The sequence below is a fragment of the Archocentrus centrarchus genome, chromosome 14 (genome assembly GCF_007364275.1).
Source record: "Archocentrus centrarchus isolate MPI-CPG fArcCen1 chromosome 14, fArcCen1, whole genome shotgun sequence".
Lineage (NCBI taxonomy): Eukaryota > Metazoa > Chordata > Actinopteri > Cichliformes > Cichlidae > Archocentrus > Archocentrus centrarchus.
Genome location: NC_044359.1, coordinates 15,572,565 through 15,594,606, shown reverse-complemented (window position 1 = coordinate 15,594,606; position 22,042 = coordinate 15,572,565). Strand labels below are relative to the sequence as shown.

The following is a 22,042-nucleotide window of genomic DNA, read 5'->3' as shown; positions in this document are numbered from 1 at the left end:
GCAAGGGTAGTTTGTAAAATTGCTTCACTCCTTTGAGCCTGTATCAATAAAAAGCAATTTTCTAAGAAGAAAATTTTCTATTTGGTGTACTTAGAGACAGTTTTCACTCAGTTTTTCATTCTACTTGGAGCTACCAACTTTATTCTTGTACAATAGCCCATTTTGACCTTTTCTCCCATTCATTCTTTTCTCAGTTTAAAATTTGTTTTGGTCTTTGTCACTGCTTTATCAACTGTAGACATGTGGCACAGATGAACTAAATCATCAGCTTATTTTTTTTTCACCTCCCAGCGACAGGTTAATGCTATCCCTAAAGTATCCACTTAAGGCAATGTTAGGGCAACAAAAAGACCACAATCCTTCACTGGCTTTTTATTTGAAAACATTGTGACAGCTGGAATATAGCACCACCATGCTTCTGACCTAAATTTAATCATAACTCTATAAAGCATGACTAACAAACTGACCTAAATGATAGCACATGAAAGGAGCAGAGTAAAGCTGATGTAGCATATAGTAAATCTTTTACATTAGTCTGCATTCATGTTTTCCTATATAATGTACAATGTTGTGCATATTGTACAGTATATGGAATGCTGCCTATAATGTGATAAATTCCATGAGGGGATCATCTTTATTCTTGATACTTTCAAAGTGGGTCTTTGCTATAAATTGAAGAGCAGCTCAGATGTGCTTTGAGGTGACGCTTCAACCAAGAGAGCCACTACTTAGCTGGGCGGCAGGCTGCCACAGTCTTAGCCATCATCTTCAAATGTTCTATGATCTTGCTCTCTCAGCGCTAGTCTTCCAGCTGCCACCAAGTTACACATCTACACAGGGGATATAATTAACTGGATATACTGTCATCTGAGCCAACAACCAACCAACCAACCACACCAAGGCAAAGTGAAGTTTCTCCTCCGCTCCTCAGAGTGCTGAAAGTTGTTGATTTAGATTAATTGCTGATTGTGCCATACCTTCCCTTTAAAGACCATTGTGACGCTCATTTAATTTTATTGGCCCTAGAGTGTATTGTACATGAAGGATTGAAGCACCTGGATTGTGAGAGACAGAAAAATGTCCTAAAAATTTTTATTCTCTAATCCATCCTTGGTAGTGATCAAGGTCTTTTAAAGATCCAGTAACATAGAAAACAGAAGCAAGGACCTAGAGTTCCTCTACACTAAGTTAAACGAATTCAGGCTACAGCTCTAAATGCCTGGCAATGTCCAGTAATGTCCAGTATATATATAAATATATATATATATATATATATATATATATTGTATTTTTGCTTGTCCCAAAACTTTTTTAATTTACAATTATATATGTCATTTGCAGTATGAGGTCTTTATAGTTTTAGTGATATGTCTGGCCTCACTTATTTGTTGACATAAATTCCTGAAATAATTGCATTTGTGTGTCGTTGTGCGTGTATTCCTGTATTTGTGTTAATTCGTATGAAAGCAATGTCAGTAGTGTGTGAGTGGAACACACATTCATGTTTGCCTGTGAGGAAAATGGATGCAAACCTGCACTCAGAGTCTATCCTTCACCCCTCACACACCGAAGCTTCCACATCAAGCCTTGAGGCTGGTTGAGATTTAACCTGACTCTCCTCTCAGATATAACAGCCAGTCATCAATATACATTAGACAGCAACATGTAGAAGTTGATCCAGGCTACCTCAGAGGCTCTGGCAGAGAATGAATGTCCATTTGACATCACACTGGTTCATTTCCTTAGCCATACTTTGGACCCTGCCTGTGTATCTTACTAATCCAGCATAGGCATTAGACTACAAGAGGTATAACACAAAATGGTGTAAATTCAGGTTTCCTTAAATTTAATTATCCTCAGTTAAAAATCATACTATTAGCATTTCCTTTAACACCATGTTGTATATTTGTTTTGTGAAAAATTCTATAATGCATCACTATATAAAAGCAGAATGGATGTGTGGTTCTCAGAAAACAGTTTGACATGGAAGTTGGCCATGTATTCTTGGAAGTTTGAACTTTTTCTGTCTTTGGCCTGGTACAATTTTAATGCTACAATATAATGTTGAATTTGCATGAAAATTAATGATTCACAGTAAAATAATCTAGGTTCAAACCCCTGCTCTCAGCCTTCGGCTTCTGCTGGTTTACATGTTTTTTGACTTCCTCCCAAAGACTTGGATGTAAGGTTAATTGGTGACTCTAAATTTGCCATAGGTCTGAATGGTTGTCTCTGTCTCTGTGTTAGCCTTGCTATGCACTGTGATCTGCACAGCATGGGATAAACATTCAGATAATCAGCTAAGAAGATGGATGGATGGATAAACGTTTGGATGGATGGAATCAACTAATGTCAGTAATGTATAATTGATTACTTAAGGTGTTTGATTGTTTTGTTTTTTAGTGGTTTAAATAAGATGTTACAAGGTCAAAACTTGACAAAGATGCAGAGCAACATATTCAATTTCCAACAAACATAGCGCTGACTGTGTACAGGAGCCTGTTTGCCAGGTGTGAATTAAACAACATGTTCATGTTTATCCACTGCAATCTAACTGAATATTTTCCAAACGCTTTCTATTCACACATTCACAGCAGAGAGAATATTTTCCTTCTTTTTCTCCATTGATGGTGACATATAAAACAAACTAAGGAACACCTTCCTGAAAAATTTGGTGCTGCTGAAAGCTCATGTCTACCCTCTAAAATGTGTTTTTTTTGTTTTTTCCTGTGCTTCTTTGCAGTCAAGCCAACAGTGATCCACACAGACATGTTTGTCAACAGCATTGGCCCAGTAAATGCCATCAATATGGTAAGTGAATACAGATTATGATGTTATTGTGTTAATTGTTATTATTAATCATAATGAAACTGGATTCATAACCTAAGAAGCCTTTCAGCAGGGTGGTGTAGCAATAAGATACAATAGGATTAAATAAGGTTTATTTATTCATAATTCTTTATCAATCCTGAAAGTTGGAAAATTCCTTTGTTGCAGCATCTAATAAGTAAAACACAACCTACAACAAAATAGATTAAATGAGTAGAATAGTATACTATTCAGTAAAATACAGTATCACACAACAAATACTTCAGTGTGGTAAATGGTAAGAACTTTGAGATAATAAACATGATAAAATAAGTATAAATGTAGATAAAGATATTAAGTCATAACATAAATAAATAGTAAAGCAAAATATCTCAAATTGAGAAAAGCAAATAAAACAGAATTACAAACGGTTACTAAATGTAGGAAAAACACAATAGCAAATATAAGACAACATTAAAGTACCTCAGTATATAAAAGTGTTAAATGTACCATTCAGGTGTCAATCAACAACTGCTTTAGGCTTTAAATAAAGGGATAAATGTGATCTGATGTAGTCATCTGATTGCAGTTAAACACCCCATAGTTTTAAATAAGACAAACAATGATTAACAGGTAACAAATTTGTGTTGCTCAACATGCCAGATCTCACAGCACTATATTTGAATATCTCAGTGTGCACTGGCAAATCCCAAGATGTTCTGGCTTTGTGTATGCCAAGAATTGCATCAACGACAATCTGAGTCAACTGTTCAAGCTTTTGTGTTTTCGTTCAAGTAAATATGCTTAATTTGTGATACTCTTTTTGGACTGGTTTAAAGGCAAGGGCTTTGTTTTTCAGAATTTCTATCATATGTCAGTTATGATTGTGAAGCACAAGGTGCTGCTAGAACCATGATACCGTGGCTGTTCTAAATTTACATTTCTAGGAATGTTTCTAATGCAGAACTGATTTTTGTTGTTTTTGTTTGTTGTTGTTGTTTGTTTATTGTTTTTGTTTTTTTATGGCATGCTATATTCAAAAGGTCAAAGACAAAATTTCACAGTGACATACATATATATATATATATATATATATATATATATATATATATATATATATATATATATATATATATATATAAATATATATGTGTGTACTTGCATGCTTGCATGCGTGCTTGTGTGAAATCTTATATGGATTTAATAATACAGAGTAAATGAATAAAATTGTGTTTTTTAAGCACTTTTTACTTGCCAAGAGAAGTCTGTCCAACATTAGATGTATTACTCTTACACAATTTCACATTACTGTCAGCCAACATGTGTGGGAGAACTGGTTTTTTGTATCAACTTCCAAAAATCCCCTCACTAGGTTCTTAGAAGGAAGTCACAATTTTAGAGCTAAAAATGTTTGAATTACTGAATGTTCACTGGTACATATAGGGTAAACCCTTAAGTAATATGCATAATATGAAAATTTAATGCAGAAGTAGCAACCAAAATAGGGCAGCACCCCCTTGTCATTGTTTCATGACATGAGCAATCTGTTCTACATTCCATTTCAGTAAGTCTTAGCTAAAACACCCACTCAGCCACAGTTACAGTGATGCTAGAAGAGAAGCATTGATTGTATCAGTTAGAAACTGTTTGCTTCTGCTCACGTTAGGAAGCCTGTGAGCATGCCTAGCTGGGTGTTTGTGTGTGTGTGTGTGTGTGTGTGTGTGTGTGTGTGTGTGTGTGTGTGTGTGTGTGTCTGTGTGTGTGTGTGTGTGTGTAAGGAGGGCATTCTGCTGACATGAAAGGTTGACTGATTGCCTCACATTCATATGTAATACGTGTGTTTGGACCAGTGATTTCACACTATGAAATGACAAATGTTGTGAGGTTGGTAGTTTTTCTGAAGAGCACAGAATAAATCAATTGTACGGGGGTGTGAATCTTGGCGTGAACACACTTTTGATTTCTTATTTATGCAGTAGGAGTCTTTGAAGTATGGCAAAGTTACAAGTTACACAGGACAATATAATAGAAGGAAAGAGGTCAAGGCCTGAATAATAAAAAGAGCGATACATTGATGCTTTGTAGCCACTGTACCTGAACATTTCTGAGCTGTTTGAATTATAAGAATAAAAGTTCCCGGGCTTCGAAAGATCCCAGACTATTTATGTTTATCATGCTCAGCGGGGCACAGATGAAGATCCTCGAAGATCCTAAGTCATTCAGCCTTTCTCTTATCATTGTATTTGTACTGTCTGTCCCTTGTGATAAAAAGGAATGCTGAAAGGATGGGAATTTTGCCTTGTGAAAATGTTTTTCAAATCTCATTTGGAACTCTTTGGCAAGGATTTAGACTTTATTGTTGGGATAAGCTTTGTCAGAAAGTTAATGCCTCTATGGCCTCTTACACACAAATCCCCAGATTTTTTTTCTCTCCTGCTGTACTTCACTTTGAACCTCAGGGCTGAGCCAATCCAAATCACAAAATAAATAACACAGAATGATAGCTCTCTCTCTTTTTCAATGTTTCGCCTTTCCCTTTAACTCGAGACTTCACACATCTCACCTTTTGCTCTTCATCTCTTCCAAGATGTCTATTGCCTATGTTTTCCTTCATATAGTATATATGTTCCAACACAGCTGTCGCAGTGTCACTGAACTGAATAGGAGACAGAAGGTTTTGTCAATGCTCAGGACAAAGTGCTGCCGAGGCAGCAGGTTATAAGGTCGGGTAATACTTCAGTCAAACAATGGGGGTTATTAATTGCCCCGTTGAACATTTAATTTTCAGGTTGAGGGCGTCAAGCTGGTCTTTTTCAATGGTGCTCTTTAACGGGGACAAAAAGCACTTCACGGCCTGAAAAGACACCAGCTTCTCTAAGGAAAAAAGTGTATGCAAATGCATTCCAGCATTACGCTTCCTCCGGCATAGAAAAGTTCCCTTCAGACAGAAAAAGTTCCCTTTGAGCCCACATTTTTAATTTGGCATCGTAACATCTCACAGTTAGACGCTGCATGTTGTTGACAGCACTAGATGCAGTCAGTATTTTTATCAGACTTTTATCTGTTGTGTTATGTGAAGCACGTTCTCTTTTCTGAAGTAAAATTATACACAACAGTTTGAGTAAAACTCTGTTTTATGTCATCAGGAATACACCATCGACATCTTTTTTGCTCAGACCTGGTACGATAGAAGATTAAAGTTCAACAGCACAATGAAGGTTCTACGTCTCAACAGCAACATGGTTGGAAAAATATGGATCCCAGACACTTTCTTTCGCAACTCAAAGAAGGCTGATGCCCACTGGATCACCACACCCAATCGCATGCTTAGGATATGGAATGATGGCCGGATACTTTACACCCTAAGGTAAAACATCAGGGATGCTGGAGATGAGATGTTGATAATGCATCTTCTGATTTGCATGTTTTTCATTCATCTGCAACTGACAGATTTATTAAAGTGAGTTTTGGAATCTTTGACAGCACTTTAATTTTATCACACTGAATTATTTTTCATTATTTTATTTATAATTTTTTTAAATTCCTGTGACATTTTTCAGTTTGTTTTTAGCCTTTGGCATTTTGTTCTTTTATTATTCTGTTATTTTTATTTGTAGAGCAGCCTTATCCTGTGTATAAAGCCACTCTACACAAATAATCTTTACACTGATTGTCCTGAACAGGCCTTGGGAAATTATAGCTTCCAGCTTCTTAAGCTTAACATTAATTAACATACAGAAAAATCATGTCATGTAGAATGGTTCAGGAAATTGCTTTTTGAGATAGGGAACACCTGAGCTACATTGGCCCAAACTGATGTTTCTGGGCGCTCTGGCTTGCAGCTTTAAAAGAAAGCCTTTTAATTTAACTTCAGTATTCGATAGTTTAATTATCTGAATTGCTTCAACATAGAAAAGCTGTAAAATTACTGATTTCTGACCACATGCTGTAACTGACAACATTTCTGACTATGGAACATACGCAGCATGTAAAATCGGTGGGTAGATTAAAGAGAAATATTAGTTGTTCTTATTATCATACTTGCATGCCATCATAAATACAGTGGGCATTTGTAATGACACCAAAATATATCAGTAGTGATAATAAGAGAGAAAGTGAAGTCTTCTGGACTCAATCAAGCTGTGATGGATGTTTCCCTATGCAGAACACTACCTCTCCACTTCATTAATTTAAGGAACTCAGAACTTAGCCACTGGTTAATTAGGATGGCCGCTGTGATTCAGTGCACAATGATACATGACAATAGTAAGTGCATGGATGGGTAAAGTCATTTAAGGTCATTCTTTCATTAAGAGGAAGAGAAGTTTAATGACTTTTCCTTCAAACTCCCTCAAGTGTGAAAAAAGACTGTACCTGTAAAAAAAAAACATTAATTTATTTTTGTGTAATTGTGATTAATAATTCTGTCATTTGTGATAAGGGTTAGTGGTAGGGCCTGGGTTCAGTTAATGCAACCCCCTTTTTTATATACATTTTTGTCACATTTGGAACAGCCAGATTTTAGAAAAAAAAACTGTAATACCAAACTGCATGAGACTTTATTTGAAATTAACATCTTCTATTTTCTAAAAAAAAAAAAAAAGAAAACTATTTAGCTTCTGACTAAAAAACACAACAAAAATAAAACAAAAGTAAACAAATAAAAAAAACAAAACCCTAAACCTAACCCTGGTGACTTGAAATAAGTGACCAAATAAATAAATCAATCAGTCTGTATACAACATATTACACAATTACTGGTTTTTTGTATTCATAGATCTAAATTTGATCTCTCTGCAGGTTGACCATCGATGCTGAGTGCCAGCTTAAACTGAACAACTTCCCTATGGATGAGCACTCATGTCCCCTGGAGTTTTCAAGCTGTAAGTTTGGCCATATGCTGATAGCCTACTGATTTACTCCTCCCTGCCTTCCTCATCTCAGACCAACACACACAAATGCAATGAGGCCATAAACACGTCACATATGAGCAAACACAAAATTTAAGCAGTGATTATCTAACAGGCTAAATCAAGGAATTCAAGCTGTAACCATTTAAGAATTTCTTTGGGAGCACTCCAATTACCTAAACAAGGCACATGAGTCATATTTATGTAAATAGGACAGGAATTATGCATGTAAAGTATGTAAAGTATGCTTTAATGTAACTGGTTAGGCCTAACATTGGTAAAAAGCAACACCAGCCTTTCAATAGATAGCACTTGAAATCTGATACTTGCCCTCTTTGCTTGCTGAAGTGCAAATTCACTATCAAACAAGCAAAAATAGGTGAAAAATATTCATATGAATGTCATATCATATGGAATATATGGACGACAACATTTAATAAACCTTTCATTCATTCATTCATACCACATTCAGTTAAGTGATTTTAGGATATGACCAACTTGACCAAAGGCACTATTCATTGATTTTCCTGCAACCTGTCAATACTGTTCTAGTGACACAAGTCCAATGAGTGGATAGGGTTAAGTTAGCTACTGAGGCCACGATGGATCCACAGAGAGACGCACCATGGGATATTCTCCAGAGAGAATACTTCCTAAATAGCTCTACTGCACAAGAAAGCAGGCCTAAAAATGGAACACAAGCATTCATTTAAAGTTGATGAAAGCTACGGAGGCTTTCAGAACTTTGAGAATCGCTTGATGTACAGTACGAGTTCAGTCTCAGAAGTAGCAGATGGATCAGTGTGTCGCAGTTTATCACATTTTCTGAACATGTGCCAGAAAGCAGCAAAGCGTGGTCGGTTTTCCAGTGTGACCTCTTTTCCAGTGGTTTTGACTATAGGCCATCCTTTTTTGCTTGAAGACTTCAAAGATGCACGTGGTGGAGTATACTGTTTGAATTTTATTTATTTATTTTTTATTACAGCAGCCTTTTTTTTTTTTTTGACTGCACAGCTAGGTCCAAACTGAATTCATGACACTGAGTGCTACAAGCATTGTTGTTCCAGCTTATCAAAAGAACCCCGAATCAATAATGTGTCCTGGATGCATTACCAGTAAAGATGCAGACTGCCTGCCTGGGTGGCTGTAATGTGGGAAATGGGCAGCACCTTTCATTCCCCTGCTCCTCTGAGGGCAGGCATTACTGGATGTCTGAGAGCACTTTAGTGATAAAATCATTGCAAGTTTGCTCTGAAAGCAGTTCATGTGCATTATTCAGACTACTCCCTCATCAGCTACACACAGCTCATCACTAGACTGAAGACGGTAGTAGAATGAAATTTAAACAGAAGTGAAAGAGCATCCAGCTTTAAAACTTGCACTGAGGAACATTTAGCAAGACTCTTAGCTGTGAGATAGCATGAACACAAATTCAATACTCACATACATGATTTGATTATAAAAATGCATCTGTTTGTCTAAATGACTAAGCTGTAGCCCTTTAAAATTACTGTTAGGATTCTTATAATAGAGGATGCACTGGAAGTAATAAAACTAATCACCACCTACAGAGCAGTGTTTTAATTTTTGCTTTTAAGTGAGCTCAGTATGTTAGTGAAAAAGAAGTTTTCTCTCTACAGATGGACTGGATATTTTGTCAACATGTTGTGCAGAAAGTCTGTTATATAATGGTTCTTTCATGAAACCTTTTATTTGCAAGCTTACTGACTTTGTGGATATGAAATACTCTGAAATAAAACAGACTCTGCCCCATGCTTTTGTTTTATATTAAATAGTGTTGCACTGGATTGCTGTTTTGTAACAGAGAGCATAACTAAGCGGTCAAAGCCTTCCTTTGAAATAATCTCCATGTCATATTAACTGTTCTCTCTTTTTCAGATGGCTACCCCAGGGAGGAGATTGTGTACAAGTGGAAAAGGAGCTCAGTGGAGGTTGGGGACATTCGCTCCTGGAGGCTCTACCAGTTCTCCTTTGTGGGCTTGAGGAACACCACTGAGATTGTGAGGACTGTCTCGGGTAAGAAAATAATCTATTAAAAAAATACTTATTCAGTAAAGTTTGAAGCGATATATTCATTCTTTGCTGGTGACACCTTATATTTCACATTGGACAGTCAGGATTTCTGAGAGCTGAAAGTCAAGGGCACATCATAAATCTTAGGCATCACGTATTTAATCACGACTCCTTACCCAAAGTTTGCAAGGTGGTCTCTCATGCAATGTGCAGTAGAAATTCATACATAAAAATCTTGGATGTATCACTGTATTTGTTAGGCAGCCATATCATATTAGGTGCCTATCTATGCAACATATTACCATATAAATTTAATTCGTCCCCCTTTTTCTTTCAAAACTGCCACTCCCCTTTCATGGCCGATCTGTAAACTGGCCCAGTTGGTATCTGTTGCTGTTTTCCACAGCATGAGCATTTAGAGAGACAGAGGCATGATCCATCATGGATTTTATCCACTTTTAGCTCCCACTACTTCAAGTAAACTCCATAAGGGATACCTACAGTATAGCTCACTTCCCCCTCAACATCGAAAGACAGATTTTCAATAGAACTATTTTGCTGCAGAGTGGGATGGCACATTTTGCTTTTACACGAATTGGATAACAGTATTCAAAGATGGCATCTCGTTCATGTCTGAATATTGCTCATTCAAGTTATTTCAGTTCTCTGTATTTTTTCTTTAACCATACAGCATTTTCATCTTGCTTGCATATATCAGATATAAGATTGGAATTTGATATGGTTGTATCTATATTCATAAGATGCCACTGAGAGAGTGATGCATTTGATGTTTGTCAGGGAAATGCAATCCTTGTGAATGCAATAACGCCTGCCGCACAGATGAACTTCAGCCAGACCAAAGTTCCTTCTCATTAGATTAGCTGCTTTATCCAGAGGGACTGAAGGTTACAGTAAATGTCCATTTTGTAAATGCAATTAAAACATTCCCGAATAATTTCTAATGTTAAATTGCTTGGAAGGAAGTGTAGCAATTGCAGTATTTATTTGCCCAAACTGTCAACTTAAAAATACATTTTTTAAAGACTTCTTATATAACAACATGGGTATAGGAGTATTTTTTAGCTTGAACTCATGAGAGATTCAATTAATTGAAGTCTGCATTAATAGGGTTTCTGTATTTACCACCACTGGTTTGGTTTACTCATTTGGCATCCAGCTTTAGATTCTTTAGAGCCCAGGATGACTTGTGAAACACAGGTAGCTGCTTAAATAAGTAGTAAAGTGAAACAACTAGTGTGTGTGGTTTTAAATGCCTTTAAAATTCAGTTTGTTGTTCTCTAGTTATTTTTGTTGTGTTGTATTTTATTTATATTATAGATACATTTTTGTTGGCCCTGTGGGTGCAGTTTATAGTGATTGTTTTAAAAGTTACACAGCTAACATTAGAGCAGTTTATAATGCCAGATGGTGGAGGTGGAACAGTCTCCTCTGACAAACAGTTAACTTGGAGATTATATGTTGTGTATTGTTTCTGAAGTGCTTGCTGGGGGAGGAAAAAGCTGTTATTGCTGTTAGGTAATCCATTCTTTTCTAATTGTGACACATAGAAACTGTGACAAAACACCATGAGCCATCAGATTGTTTTACTGCTTTTTTTTTCTTATTTCTTTTGTCACATTGCAACATTAATTTACTTACTCATCCATCCATCCATCCATCCATCCATTTTCTTCTGCTTATCCAAAAATAAAAATAATTTAATTATCTAATACCATGCAGATTGCTGTTTTAAATATTTCAGACTAAATACACATACAGGCATGTCAAATTCAAAATCTGTTTTGGCTCAGGATGATCACACTTTTCAGCTTGTTCTATGAGTTATACATGCTCATATGCTCTCATACACAAAGTAGCCACAGGAGTAACTGAATTCACCCAGCCATTCTGTAATTTGCCACAGTTCAACAGAATGTCATCGCAGTGTATGCATGCACGCTCTCAGACACACAAACAAGCAGAAAGAGTATTTTGGTGGATATAGAGTATGTGCATTACAATACCCAATGCTTAAACTGTAGTGGTGTAAGATAATTCAAAAAAGAAAAAAAAGACGAAACCCTCTATTTTTTAAAAATTTTTGTTTTAATCAAAACATGTTTCAAGTGACAACATGAAAAGGCAATCTATGTAAGAGGATGAGCTGTAGTGGAGAATTTTCAGAGTCCTCTGCCTCTCTCTCCTTTTGATCTGGGTTGTTATTTCCACAAACTGCCATCTGCTCTCTTGTCAGAGCAGAGAACCTTGACTGTGGCTGAGAGACCTCTTGTCTCATTTTGCAGTCAGTTTGGGTATCTGACCTGCTTCAAGATTCGTGAACACAACATCTGTCTCAAAAAGTAGTCAGTTAAGGCATTATAATTACTCACTCATCTCAGTTGTCATGCAACGTGTAGTGCAGGACAAATACTTTGCCAGCCCTGTTAAGCTTTCTACCCACGTTTGACTAATAATAATAATAATAGTAATAATGAGAAGTTCTAGAAACTTCTAAAGCTAGTGATTTAGATATTCCTGTATCATTCCCTTGATCACTGTGGTGACATATCCACATCTCTGACAGTTTTGTTTTTTTATTCTATACAGTAGAGAGTCTACTGTTTAATTCCACTGCAGTAAATTCAATAGAACTCCTGTTTGATGTTCAGTGCTGTGCAAAAACTTTAGACATTAAAAGTTTTTCTCAAGAAACATCTTGAACAAGAAACACTCAGAGAGCGCAAACCTCCGCCAAGGCCATAGGGTCACTGACGCCGTAATACGTGTATCTAAATACTGTGAAATAATCTTTCATCTTTCCCAGACAACAATAACCCCCTATCCCGCAATAGTGAAGAATCCTTAAAAAAATTCCTGTATCCAGATTGTGATCCGGATCACCGCCAAAATTTAATCACTTTTTCCTCTTGTCATTTCCAACCACTCCAGAAAATTTCATTGAAATCCGTTCATAACTTTTGGAGTAATCCTGCTGACAAACAAACAAACAGACAGACAGACAAACAAACCAACGCGACCAAAAACATAACCTCCTTGGCGGAGGTAATAAATATGATGTAGCCACCCTTTGCCTTTAAAACAGCACCAGTTCATTTAGGTTCAGTTCACCGAGGCACAGCTTTTCAAGGTATGGTGGGTAGAAGCTACACCGAACTTTTGGGCTCACTGCACGCTGAACTCAACGTCCTTCTTGTTGATGAATATCATTTTTCATGGCTCTGGTTGTACGTTTGGGATCACTGTAACGCAGCAAAATGAAATTGGAATACCTCCCTGATTGTCCATATAAAGCACCTAAAAATATACACAGTAATGTATGTTTTTATTTTGACTTCCAAATGTAATTCTTTCATTATCTGGGATTGCTTTTTCTTTTTTGTGGTTTTTATATATATATATATATATATATATATATATATCCTTCTTTTTTATGTTGTTCTTGCTGCTGTTATTTTGGACAGTAGTTTAGACTGAGGTGCTATTACGGTGCTCCACTGGTGATTGCTGCATTTTCTAATTGCAGCAGTGGCCTGCAGATGAAAGTGTAGTGAACAGGATGTCTGCCCTTCATTTGGATCGCTGCCAGCTAAAAGATTATGTGTCTTTGCCCTCCCCGGTGGCTTATAGTTAGTTACAGTTATTCTTTTAAAACGTTATTTTAATTTCCTTCAAGCTCTATGTTGAATCAGTTGAACTGAGTTGAAGCAGGTCAGGTAAGGCAACAGAGGGACACATAATGGTAAGCTAAGCAGACAGGCATTCAGGTGAATTGGCCCTTTCCAGACAATGATGACTGTAGCAAATAGCCAGAGGAAGAGATTGCCTCTTATTTTGTGGGACAATCCAATCTCTTCCAGGCTCAACTTGTCACTGTGCTGTTCTCCCACACTAATGTATTTGTGCTTTCTTTTCTGAGTATCTTACTTTAAAACTATGAATAGATCACAAAAAATGGTGCATTATTAAAAAATGATTGAGTGATATTGTAAGGAAAAGGGCTGGGGGGACATGACATCTGCTGCTCTGATGCAGTTGTGTTGTATCATTTTATAAAGGCTATGTCTGTATTTATTTGGTTTCTCTTCTGTCCCTCAACCAGTGTCCAAAGGCTTGGTCTCTCAACTTGTCACTTCACATCAGGGCTCTCTGTGTTGCCTGGAAGCCTATACCTGCATTTACAAACAAAAACACACATGCATTTGCATAAATGCACACACTCAAAGACATGCAAGGATAAAAAAAATATATTTTATTATGACAAGGAAGAAAGCTTAAAAGTAGACCAGTGGGCAGGATAGAGAAAAGATAAGAGCGATGCAGAGGATTTGAATGTCAGACAGCCAAGGCACTAGGGACACAGCTAACCTTACAGCTAACCCCTGAGTGACCTGGTTAACAATGGTAGCTAGAAGCTCTCTTCTCTCCCATCTGCCAGGCTGGAGTTCAGTGATAATCAGAAGTGCAGATAAAAACAGCAAGAAAGAACATTAAATGTTGTTGACCAGACAAGTAAATAGAGAGCAGTGAAGGGTTGGAATGGAGTGGTGGTTGTAGCATTTATCTGTCTGCAGTGAAACATTACTGCAAAGAATCCATGCTTCACACATTTACAAAGATCAGGTACGCAAGGATGTGAGGCTTTATGTTAAAAAAAATGTGGATTTTACTGTCATTTGGAGCTCATTTGCAATAGCAACATGACGATAATAATAATAATATATTATCATATTATGATGAATTGTTACATGCAGTGTGTGTTACTTTTTAGTGCATGGCAAATTAATGGTGGCTAAACAAGAAGGGTGTGGTTGCTTTAATGCATTAAATAGGAGAGTGTGCAATAGGACAGAGATAAAGGCAGATGTATTATGAGGATCTTTTTTTTTTTTTTAAATCAAGATTTTTTTTTTCAGTTATACTGAATCATGTGATCTGTGTGTTGCATTTACATTAACCATTAAATATTATCACTGAGTGCAGCTGGTAACCATCTTGTCATCTACATTAGTCAAAGAAATGAGCATAAAAAGCCTCCCTTAGATGGACAAGAGGCTTTTCCTTCCAAGCATAAAGAGAATCAATGCCATTAGCTGTCTTTCCTTTTTGTAGCTAACTTCACTGTCCTCAGTAGCAAATATGAGATAGCCTGGGCAGGACATGAGGTGGTTAATTTCCTGTCCTTTTAGCTGAGCACAAATGTACCCTTTGTGCTTCAGCCAGTGGAACATATTTGTGTGTGTTTGACAATATGAGTGCTTTGGTCTGTGTCTTTGTCCATGAATTATTGCATGTTTTTTATGTCCATTTGCTTGCATGCACATTTCAGTGTGCGCTCCCAACTGGATATGAGCGGGTTTTTTTTTTTTTTTTTTTAATGTATTGGAAACTATTCTTAGCGTGACCTTCCAAAAGCCATGCCGTGCAGCGCTGTTGTTTGTGTGCGTCCGCCTGTGTGATTTAGGTTGAGTGAAGAAAGCCCAGGGACACATCAGTGGCCTTCTCCGAATTACGGAGCTCCTCAGTTTTCAGATGATTCTTTGATAGGGCAAATCTGGAGGCATTGTGGTTGAGAGGAAGTGACTTAGAAAGAGGAAACAGTCACCAAAACAAATACATGAAAACCAATGCACACAGGGTACAGTACATATAAACATACTCATGTAAAGACAGTCATTCTAAAATTTTTGAGATTTTTAATATTTGAGTTCTGTGCCAGAAATATAAAATTCAAGAGAGCTTCTTAAATGCTGTTTTTTTCAATGTTGAACAGAAATGATTTCATATTTTAAGGAACTTCACTGAGAAAATGAACAAGACAAAAATGTTCCAATGCTGCCTTGCTATCGCAGTGCAGGTAGGGTAATTCTTATGCCACATAGAGGTTCAGCTGCAAAAATTCAAGGCATTTTAAAGGTAAAATATTACCAAGTTTTCTAGAAGCTTGTGCCACTGAGACAAGAATCCTTGTCACTGCCTGTCAGGTTTAATTAAAGAAAACAGGGAATGAGACAAAAAGCAATAAAACTAACTAGATTGGGATTTTGAATCCCTGATCAAATAACACACAACATGGTCCAGCATATTGTATGAAATTATTTCACTTTCCAGTGGATAAATTAGCTTGATGAATAGTTATATATATATATATATATATATATATATATATATATATATATATATATATATACAGAGAGAGCGATACACATAGTTACACAATAACTTTATATGTTATGTATAGTTTATTTATTCACAATAATAATATGCCGCATTTTCTTTTGTCTTTTTTTAAATCATGATCATTCCATTTTAGGACTCAGTCACACAGGCCTAGAGAACTGGTCAGCAACCCACTGCTAACCACCAGTTGGTAGGGAAAAATGTGTATTTCCCAAATGACTGGCAAGTGGTTGTTGGAGGTTGATGATTTTGTGATTGCTTTGGTCACTAGCAGATTGCAGCAGTCACCTCCAGTAAGACTAGGGATGCGCCGATCCGATATTCAGTATCGGTATCGGTCCGATACTGGCCTAAATTACTGGATCGGATATCGGGAAGAAATAAAAAAATGTAATTCGATGCATTAAATAACGTTTCGCTCACATTAGCTGCATTACAGGGCTCAGTTGTCTTCTTATTCTTGTGGGTTTGCGGTTGACCAAACCAGCTTAGAGCTGCATTACCGCCACCTACTGGAATGGAGTGGGGGATCAGGAGTTAGAAAACAACCCCCTCAGATCCTCCGTCGCTGCGACGGATTCCCTTTGACACTGAGCGATCATCGCTGACATGTTTTTCTGCCTCCACCGCTCTCTGCCTTGATTGTGTGTTGTGCTCGCTGTGCAGAGAATCAGCTGTTATTTTTTTCTCTACTTCAGCTCCCGGACATACTGCTAGCGAGCGCAGCTATTAGCACTAGTGACCGTCCGGTACCGGAAGAACCCCTTCCCCGTCAAAATATTTTTGATACTTTAATCCCTGATTTGTGACTAAATATAGACCTGCAGTAGAAACGTATTTAGGAGAATGCTTGTAAATATAAAGCATTACAAGATTGCGCTCACGCAGCCCCTAGTTTTTCACGTGAACACTGATGACGCAACAGCAGGAGTCAGCTGATTTACGTGCAGTCTGTCTGCACAAGCGGAAAGAGGCGGAGCCGGCGCGCTCAGATGGAGCAGAAGGAAATGTTTTTCTAGTGTCCAAAAGAAGCCTTTTCGTCCCTGAAAGCCAGGTTAAACAGAAAAGTTTTCAACTATTTTTTAAATGATGCCACAGAGTCAGCTAAATGGAGCTGGAGTGGTAAACAGTTCCAGAGCTTTGGTGCCACTGCCTAAAAAGCTCTGCCCGCCCTGGTCCTTAGTCTTGTATGTGGGACAACTAAAAGACTTTGATTTTGTTGTGTGAGAGACTGTTGACTTCTTTAAAAAAACATTTTTTTTTAAATGTTTTAAAATGCCTGGATCAATTTTAGATATCAGATTTATATCGGTATCGGCCGATATCCAAATGTAAAATATCGGTATCGGACATAAAAAAGTGGTATCGTGCCATCCCTATGTAAGACACCAACTTGTCTGCAGACATTCACCAACTACTCACTGAGCAGCAGTGGAACTGTGCCACACACCAGAAACTGAGAACATTTACCTTTAAAGTAAGGACATTTTTTGTGCAGTATCCTATTTGTGACCATTTTCACCTAGGGACAGCCAGCAACCACTCAAACATGGGAAATATGCATTTTTCCCTAGTGATCGCTGGCTGTCAGGGGGTCACTGACTGGTCTAGAGCATGTGTGACTGAGGCCTTAGAGGTTTATGGGTTCTAAAGGGTTAAGAAGCACTGAAACAATCCATTATCCATGATGTGACTGTTGCTGTACTAGCTGCTCTCCTTAATCCTTTCCCACCCCACCCCACCCCCTCTCACTGTGAATTGTCCCTCTTGCTTCTGGTTGATAGATGTGATGGGCAGGAGTGGGAGGAAAAATGCTCTGACTCAGCCAGAATTCCCCTTTTGTGAAGTTAAATACCAGTTTACACTCCCCCTAAACCCTTTCCCATGCTCCATATACACATCCTCTACACCTGCCCCATACACTAACAGTATTCATATTTACGAGTGTTGGCTCTATAGAGTCCCTCCGCCCCCGGGCCTTTTCCCTTGTGCACTCATACAAAGAGATGATTTTTATTTGGACCTGGCATATTGCTGTGTCCTACTTTGTACACATCCTCCCCTCCCCCTCAGTTTATCGCTCTCTTTCTTTCTGCCTTTCTCAGTCGACAGTCTAATAAGCCAGTAATTAACACCTGAAAAAACAGGGAATGGTGATAGGCCATAGGAGAAGAGATTGCTTTGGGAAAATAAGGCTCTTGTTTTCCTCCTCATTGATCACCTCCATATAAAGGACTGCCTGTGGGGACACCAAAGGAACACAGATTTAGAAAAACATTTTTTTTCTTTTGTCTTTCTGACATTTTATATTGTCAGCCCCATCTGTGATAGGCATTTCTTATTTTGTGGTGGAGAGACCATACAGCACACAGGGATAAGGGTTGAAGACGGTGAGTGATAGTGGCTGACAGATAGAATAATGTTATTTAAGGCAGCATCAGAGGCAGCCCATTGCTTCATCTATGCAGCCTGACAAAGTCCTAACCTCTTAACATTAATAGTTGAGTGACACTGCCCTCATACTTTTTAAACTGCCTCTAGTGACACCAAATGATACCACAACACAACTCCAATAGAAATATGTGCTTCAAAGTGATAAACTAGGGCATAATAATATATGAATTACAAAATTAAAGTCATCTAGTTTGTAAGGGAGGAAAAGCAACTGTTTAAATTAATGATGTTTTTTATTTATTTATTTATTTTAAGATACTGCTAGTCTGATATTTAAGTCATGAGGTGAGGAGATACAGAAAGAAGAAAAATATTATTATTCTTATTTTTTTCTTTTACAAAAAAATGAATTCAGTCAATACCAAAACAGAACTATTAGTACAAATTATTATTTATACTAATTATAGCAAAAAAGTCAAACATACATAATGGATTAAGCATTAAGCATAATGTGTTCACCTTTAGAACATTAATCTCAACATTCTCATACTTTCATTGTGGATCATCAGTGGATGGGTGGACTGAGTACAGTGCACGTTCACATGTATATATGTGCCTGTGCACACATGAATGGACGTGCATACAGCTGACCTTCCAGTGAGTCTCTCATCTTCCAGCTCATGCTGAACATGAGCTGCAAGATGAGAGGGCTATAAAAAGGGCTATATATTTGCACCTTCTGCAATTTTAAAACCAGTGCAATACAAAGTAATATTTTTCATCATTCATAATGTGTAATGTAGTGGTATGGATGGCCAGAAACTTGTTTTAAATTTTGTGTCCTGGATCATCACAGATAAATGTGGAGAATGAGGGATTTTATCGTTTTTGCAGCTATTACTAAACCCAAAATGTGCAAATGCAGATCAACTTCTGTGATCTTTTCTTGTAACCCTGTTGAGTTGGATGCAGATGGCCTAGAGGCTAAAACCAGCTCAGAACAGTTCTACTCTGTGGAGCGATTGTTCCTAGGGCAAGCCCTCAATGCTCAATAAACTGTTATAAAGTTTCATGCCAGAGCCCTGGTTATTCTTCTCAGTCAGCTTATTAGCCTTGGGTAATAAGCTGCAACTCAGGGTTTCAAAGTAATTAGCCACAAGGCTAGACTTTTTGTGAAATACTCAGTGTCTGGCCAGTTAATATACACCATAAGAGGATAAAAGTTAGAGTTGCCATACAACAGAATAAGCAGACTCTCTTGAATAATAATCATAATAACATCATATGGCACATCACCCGAATTCTAAGCACTCACTTGCTAGAGATTGTTTTTTTCCTGTTATTGCATCAGAACTTTTTTCGTGTCAGTATGTCATAATTGGCATGAGATACTGCAATACAAACCCTTGGAAAGAGCATATTATGCTAATAAGGCTAATACATGGCATACACACACACACACACACACACACACACACACACACACACACACCTAACCGACCTAGGTTGCAGTGAAATTTAATTTCAAGTCATCTAAGCTTGGACCCTGTTTACAAAGAGGATTAACCTTCTTTTACATGAATATTTAAGCTTCAATGAAACTATCCAAGGGATGCCATGTACATGCACAATAACTGGAATAATGTATGAATCTGATCACCAGGACCACATTTGCCTAAAAGATGTATTGCAATAAAATGCTTTCTTTCAACAAAGCTACTTAGACTGAGTATACAGTACATAGGCATAAATTAGTGTTACAGCTTTGGGCAATAAAGTCAATAAGTCAAATATAATTAATAATACTTCAAGCTTAAAATCAGTGATCTAAAACTCCTATCTGTAATAGCACAAAGCCATTGGCAATGCACCAATTGTTTCTCTCATAGGGTATTTGTCTGAGCTTATCCATCCAATTTAGATTTAAACAACCACACTGCTATTGTGGACCAGTACAATGTGCCATTACAGTATATCTGAAAAATCCTGCAATATACAGTTTTATTTCTTTTTCAGGCACAGCTTATGATCCTTTATACTAGAAATCACAATAAGATAATATCCAGCAAAGGCGGACTAACTGCTCTCAGTGTAGTTAGTCCAAAAGTCAAATAAATTTCGTCAAATGCAAGGGGTTATAATTGGTAGTGCTTAGTGAGTAAGTAATATGAAAAGACAATTTCCATATCCTGAATGTAATTTATATTCCGATATTTAAAAGGAAACTTTATATTCTATTAACGACATTTCTAAAAAGGATCGGGAGGTATCTATAGATTTTTTTTTATTTGAAACATTGATGAGAAACTGTTTCTCAATTGTTTCTTAGTTATTAAAAATATGCTCTGCCACCATGTCTTTGATATTAGATTTAATTGGAATGCTTTTAGACACTCAAACATAAAAATTTTTCTGCTGCTGTTAATTATTAAGACTGAACAAATTACTGTTTACACTGTGTGTGTGTGTGTGTGTGTGTGTGTGTGTGTGTGTGTGTGTGTGTGTGTGTGTGTGTGTGTGTGTGTGTGTGTGTGTGTGTGTGTGTGTGTGTGTTTGTTTTAAGGACTAGGTGTATAAAGCAAAAAACAAAACATAAAAGCTAAATCACAAATATGTGGTTTACCATGTTACTGAGAACAATTGCAGATATTGTCTTTTTTCCCTTCTGACTACTTGTCTAGAAATATTAAGTCAACAATTCCTTCATGTGTGTTTTTAGAGTTTATGGGGTTTTTTTTACATACAAATACAAAGCTAAACTGAACAGATCCCTTTCCTTAATTACTTGCAATTATTGTAGGGTCTTTGCCTTACAATATAATGTACCTTCTAGAGACTGTTTTGTTGTGATTTGGCACAATATAAATAAAACTGAATTGACTTGAACTTACAGCTTCTGATAAAGTCCTCTGTCACTATGTGCTTTTTCTCTCTTCTTGCCACCTTTTACAAAATAACTTGTTTATTTTGAATTTTAGCTCATCTATCCTTTTTAAAGAACACAAATAAGTCTAGCTAGCAGTGTCGTGACTGTTGAGTGAGAATAAGTCCTGTCACCCAGCCAAAACGATTAAAACAGAAAATAAGACTCGGGGGAAAAGGTGATATATTAAACACTGGAAGAAAGCGGAGTGAGAGTTCGAACTTCAAGCTTATGTAATGAGTGTGAATCGCATCTTTCCTTAGTGTGCGAATGAGATATAATTAATCCATTTTTAGACAAGGTATGCTGGGAAACATAAAATGAGGGGAGAGCAAGAGATACGTGAGGAATGTCTTGGCCTTGTTTTTAATTATGTGATATGACCAAAATAAACTCAAAAGTTTGAGATGCCTGAAAGATTCTTTAGAGAAATACAATAATCTACAGGGTGTGACGGAGGATGAAACGTGAACAAGATGTTCTTTATGGCCTGAGATGAAATTGTTTCTAAGGAAAAGCTCACACTTGAATAGCAAATTGGCATAACAGGCAGCTGTCCCATGACTTTCTGTGGTGATTTTGATTAATTATAAATGTGTTTGGTGTGAACCACTGAAGCATAAATAAAACTGTAAAATTAAAAGTGCCATGACATAGCAACTGCATTTTCACTGAGCTTAAGGCTTCATCTAAAATAGGGCTCTTGTGTCAAGACCTTCAAAATCCTTGCTGGCTGTACAGGCTTTATTCATTTGTGTTGCCTTTCCAGTTTTTT

General features: G+C 37.1%; 1 protein-coding gene across 4 annotated transcripts in view; it reads left to right on the top strand.

Annotated features, from left to right (window-relative positions):
* gabrg2 (gamma-aminobutyric acid type A receptor subunit gamma2) overlaps nt 1-22,042 on the top strand; it is a 46,913-nt gene that overhangs the window by 10,659 nt on the left and 14,212 nt on the right. For all 4 annotated transcript variants that reach the window (XR_004021004.1, XM_030746536.1, XM_030746535.1 and 1 more), the window contains exons 3-6: nt 2,744-2,811; nt 5,955-6,175; nt 7,609-7,691; nt 9,618-9,755. Coding sequence is in view for 3 of the 4 variants with exons in the window: in XM_030746536.1 (XP_030602396.1) it covers nt 2,744-2,811; nt 5,955-6,175; nt 7,609-7,691; nt 9,618-9,755 (510 nt within the window). In the remaining variant the exon portion in view is untranslated. The remainder of the gene's footprint in view (nt 1-2,743; nt 2,812-5,954; nt 6,176-7,608; nt 7,692-9,617; nt 9,756-22,042) is intronic.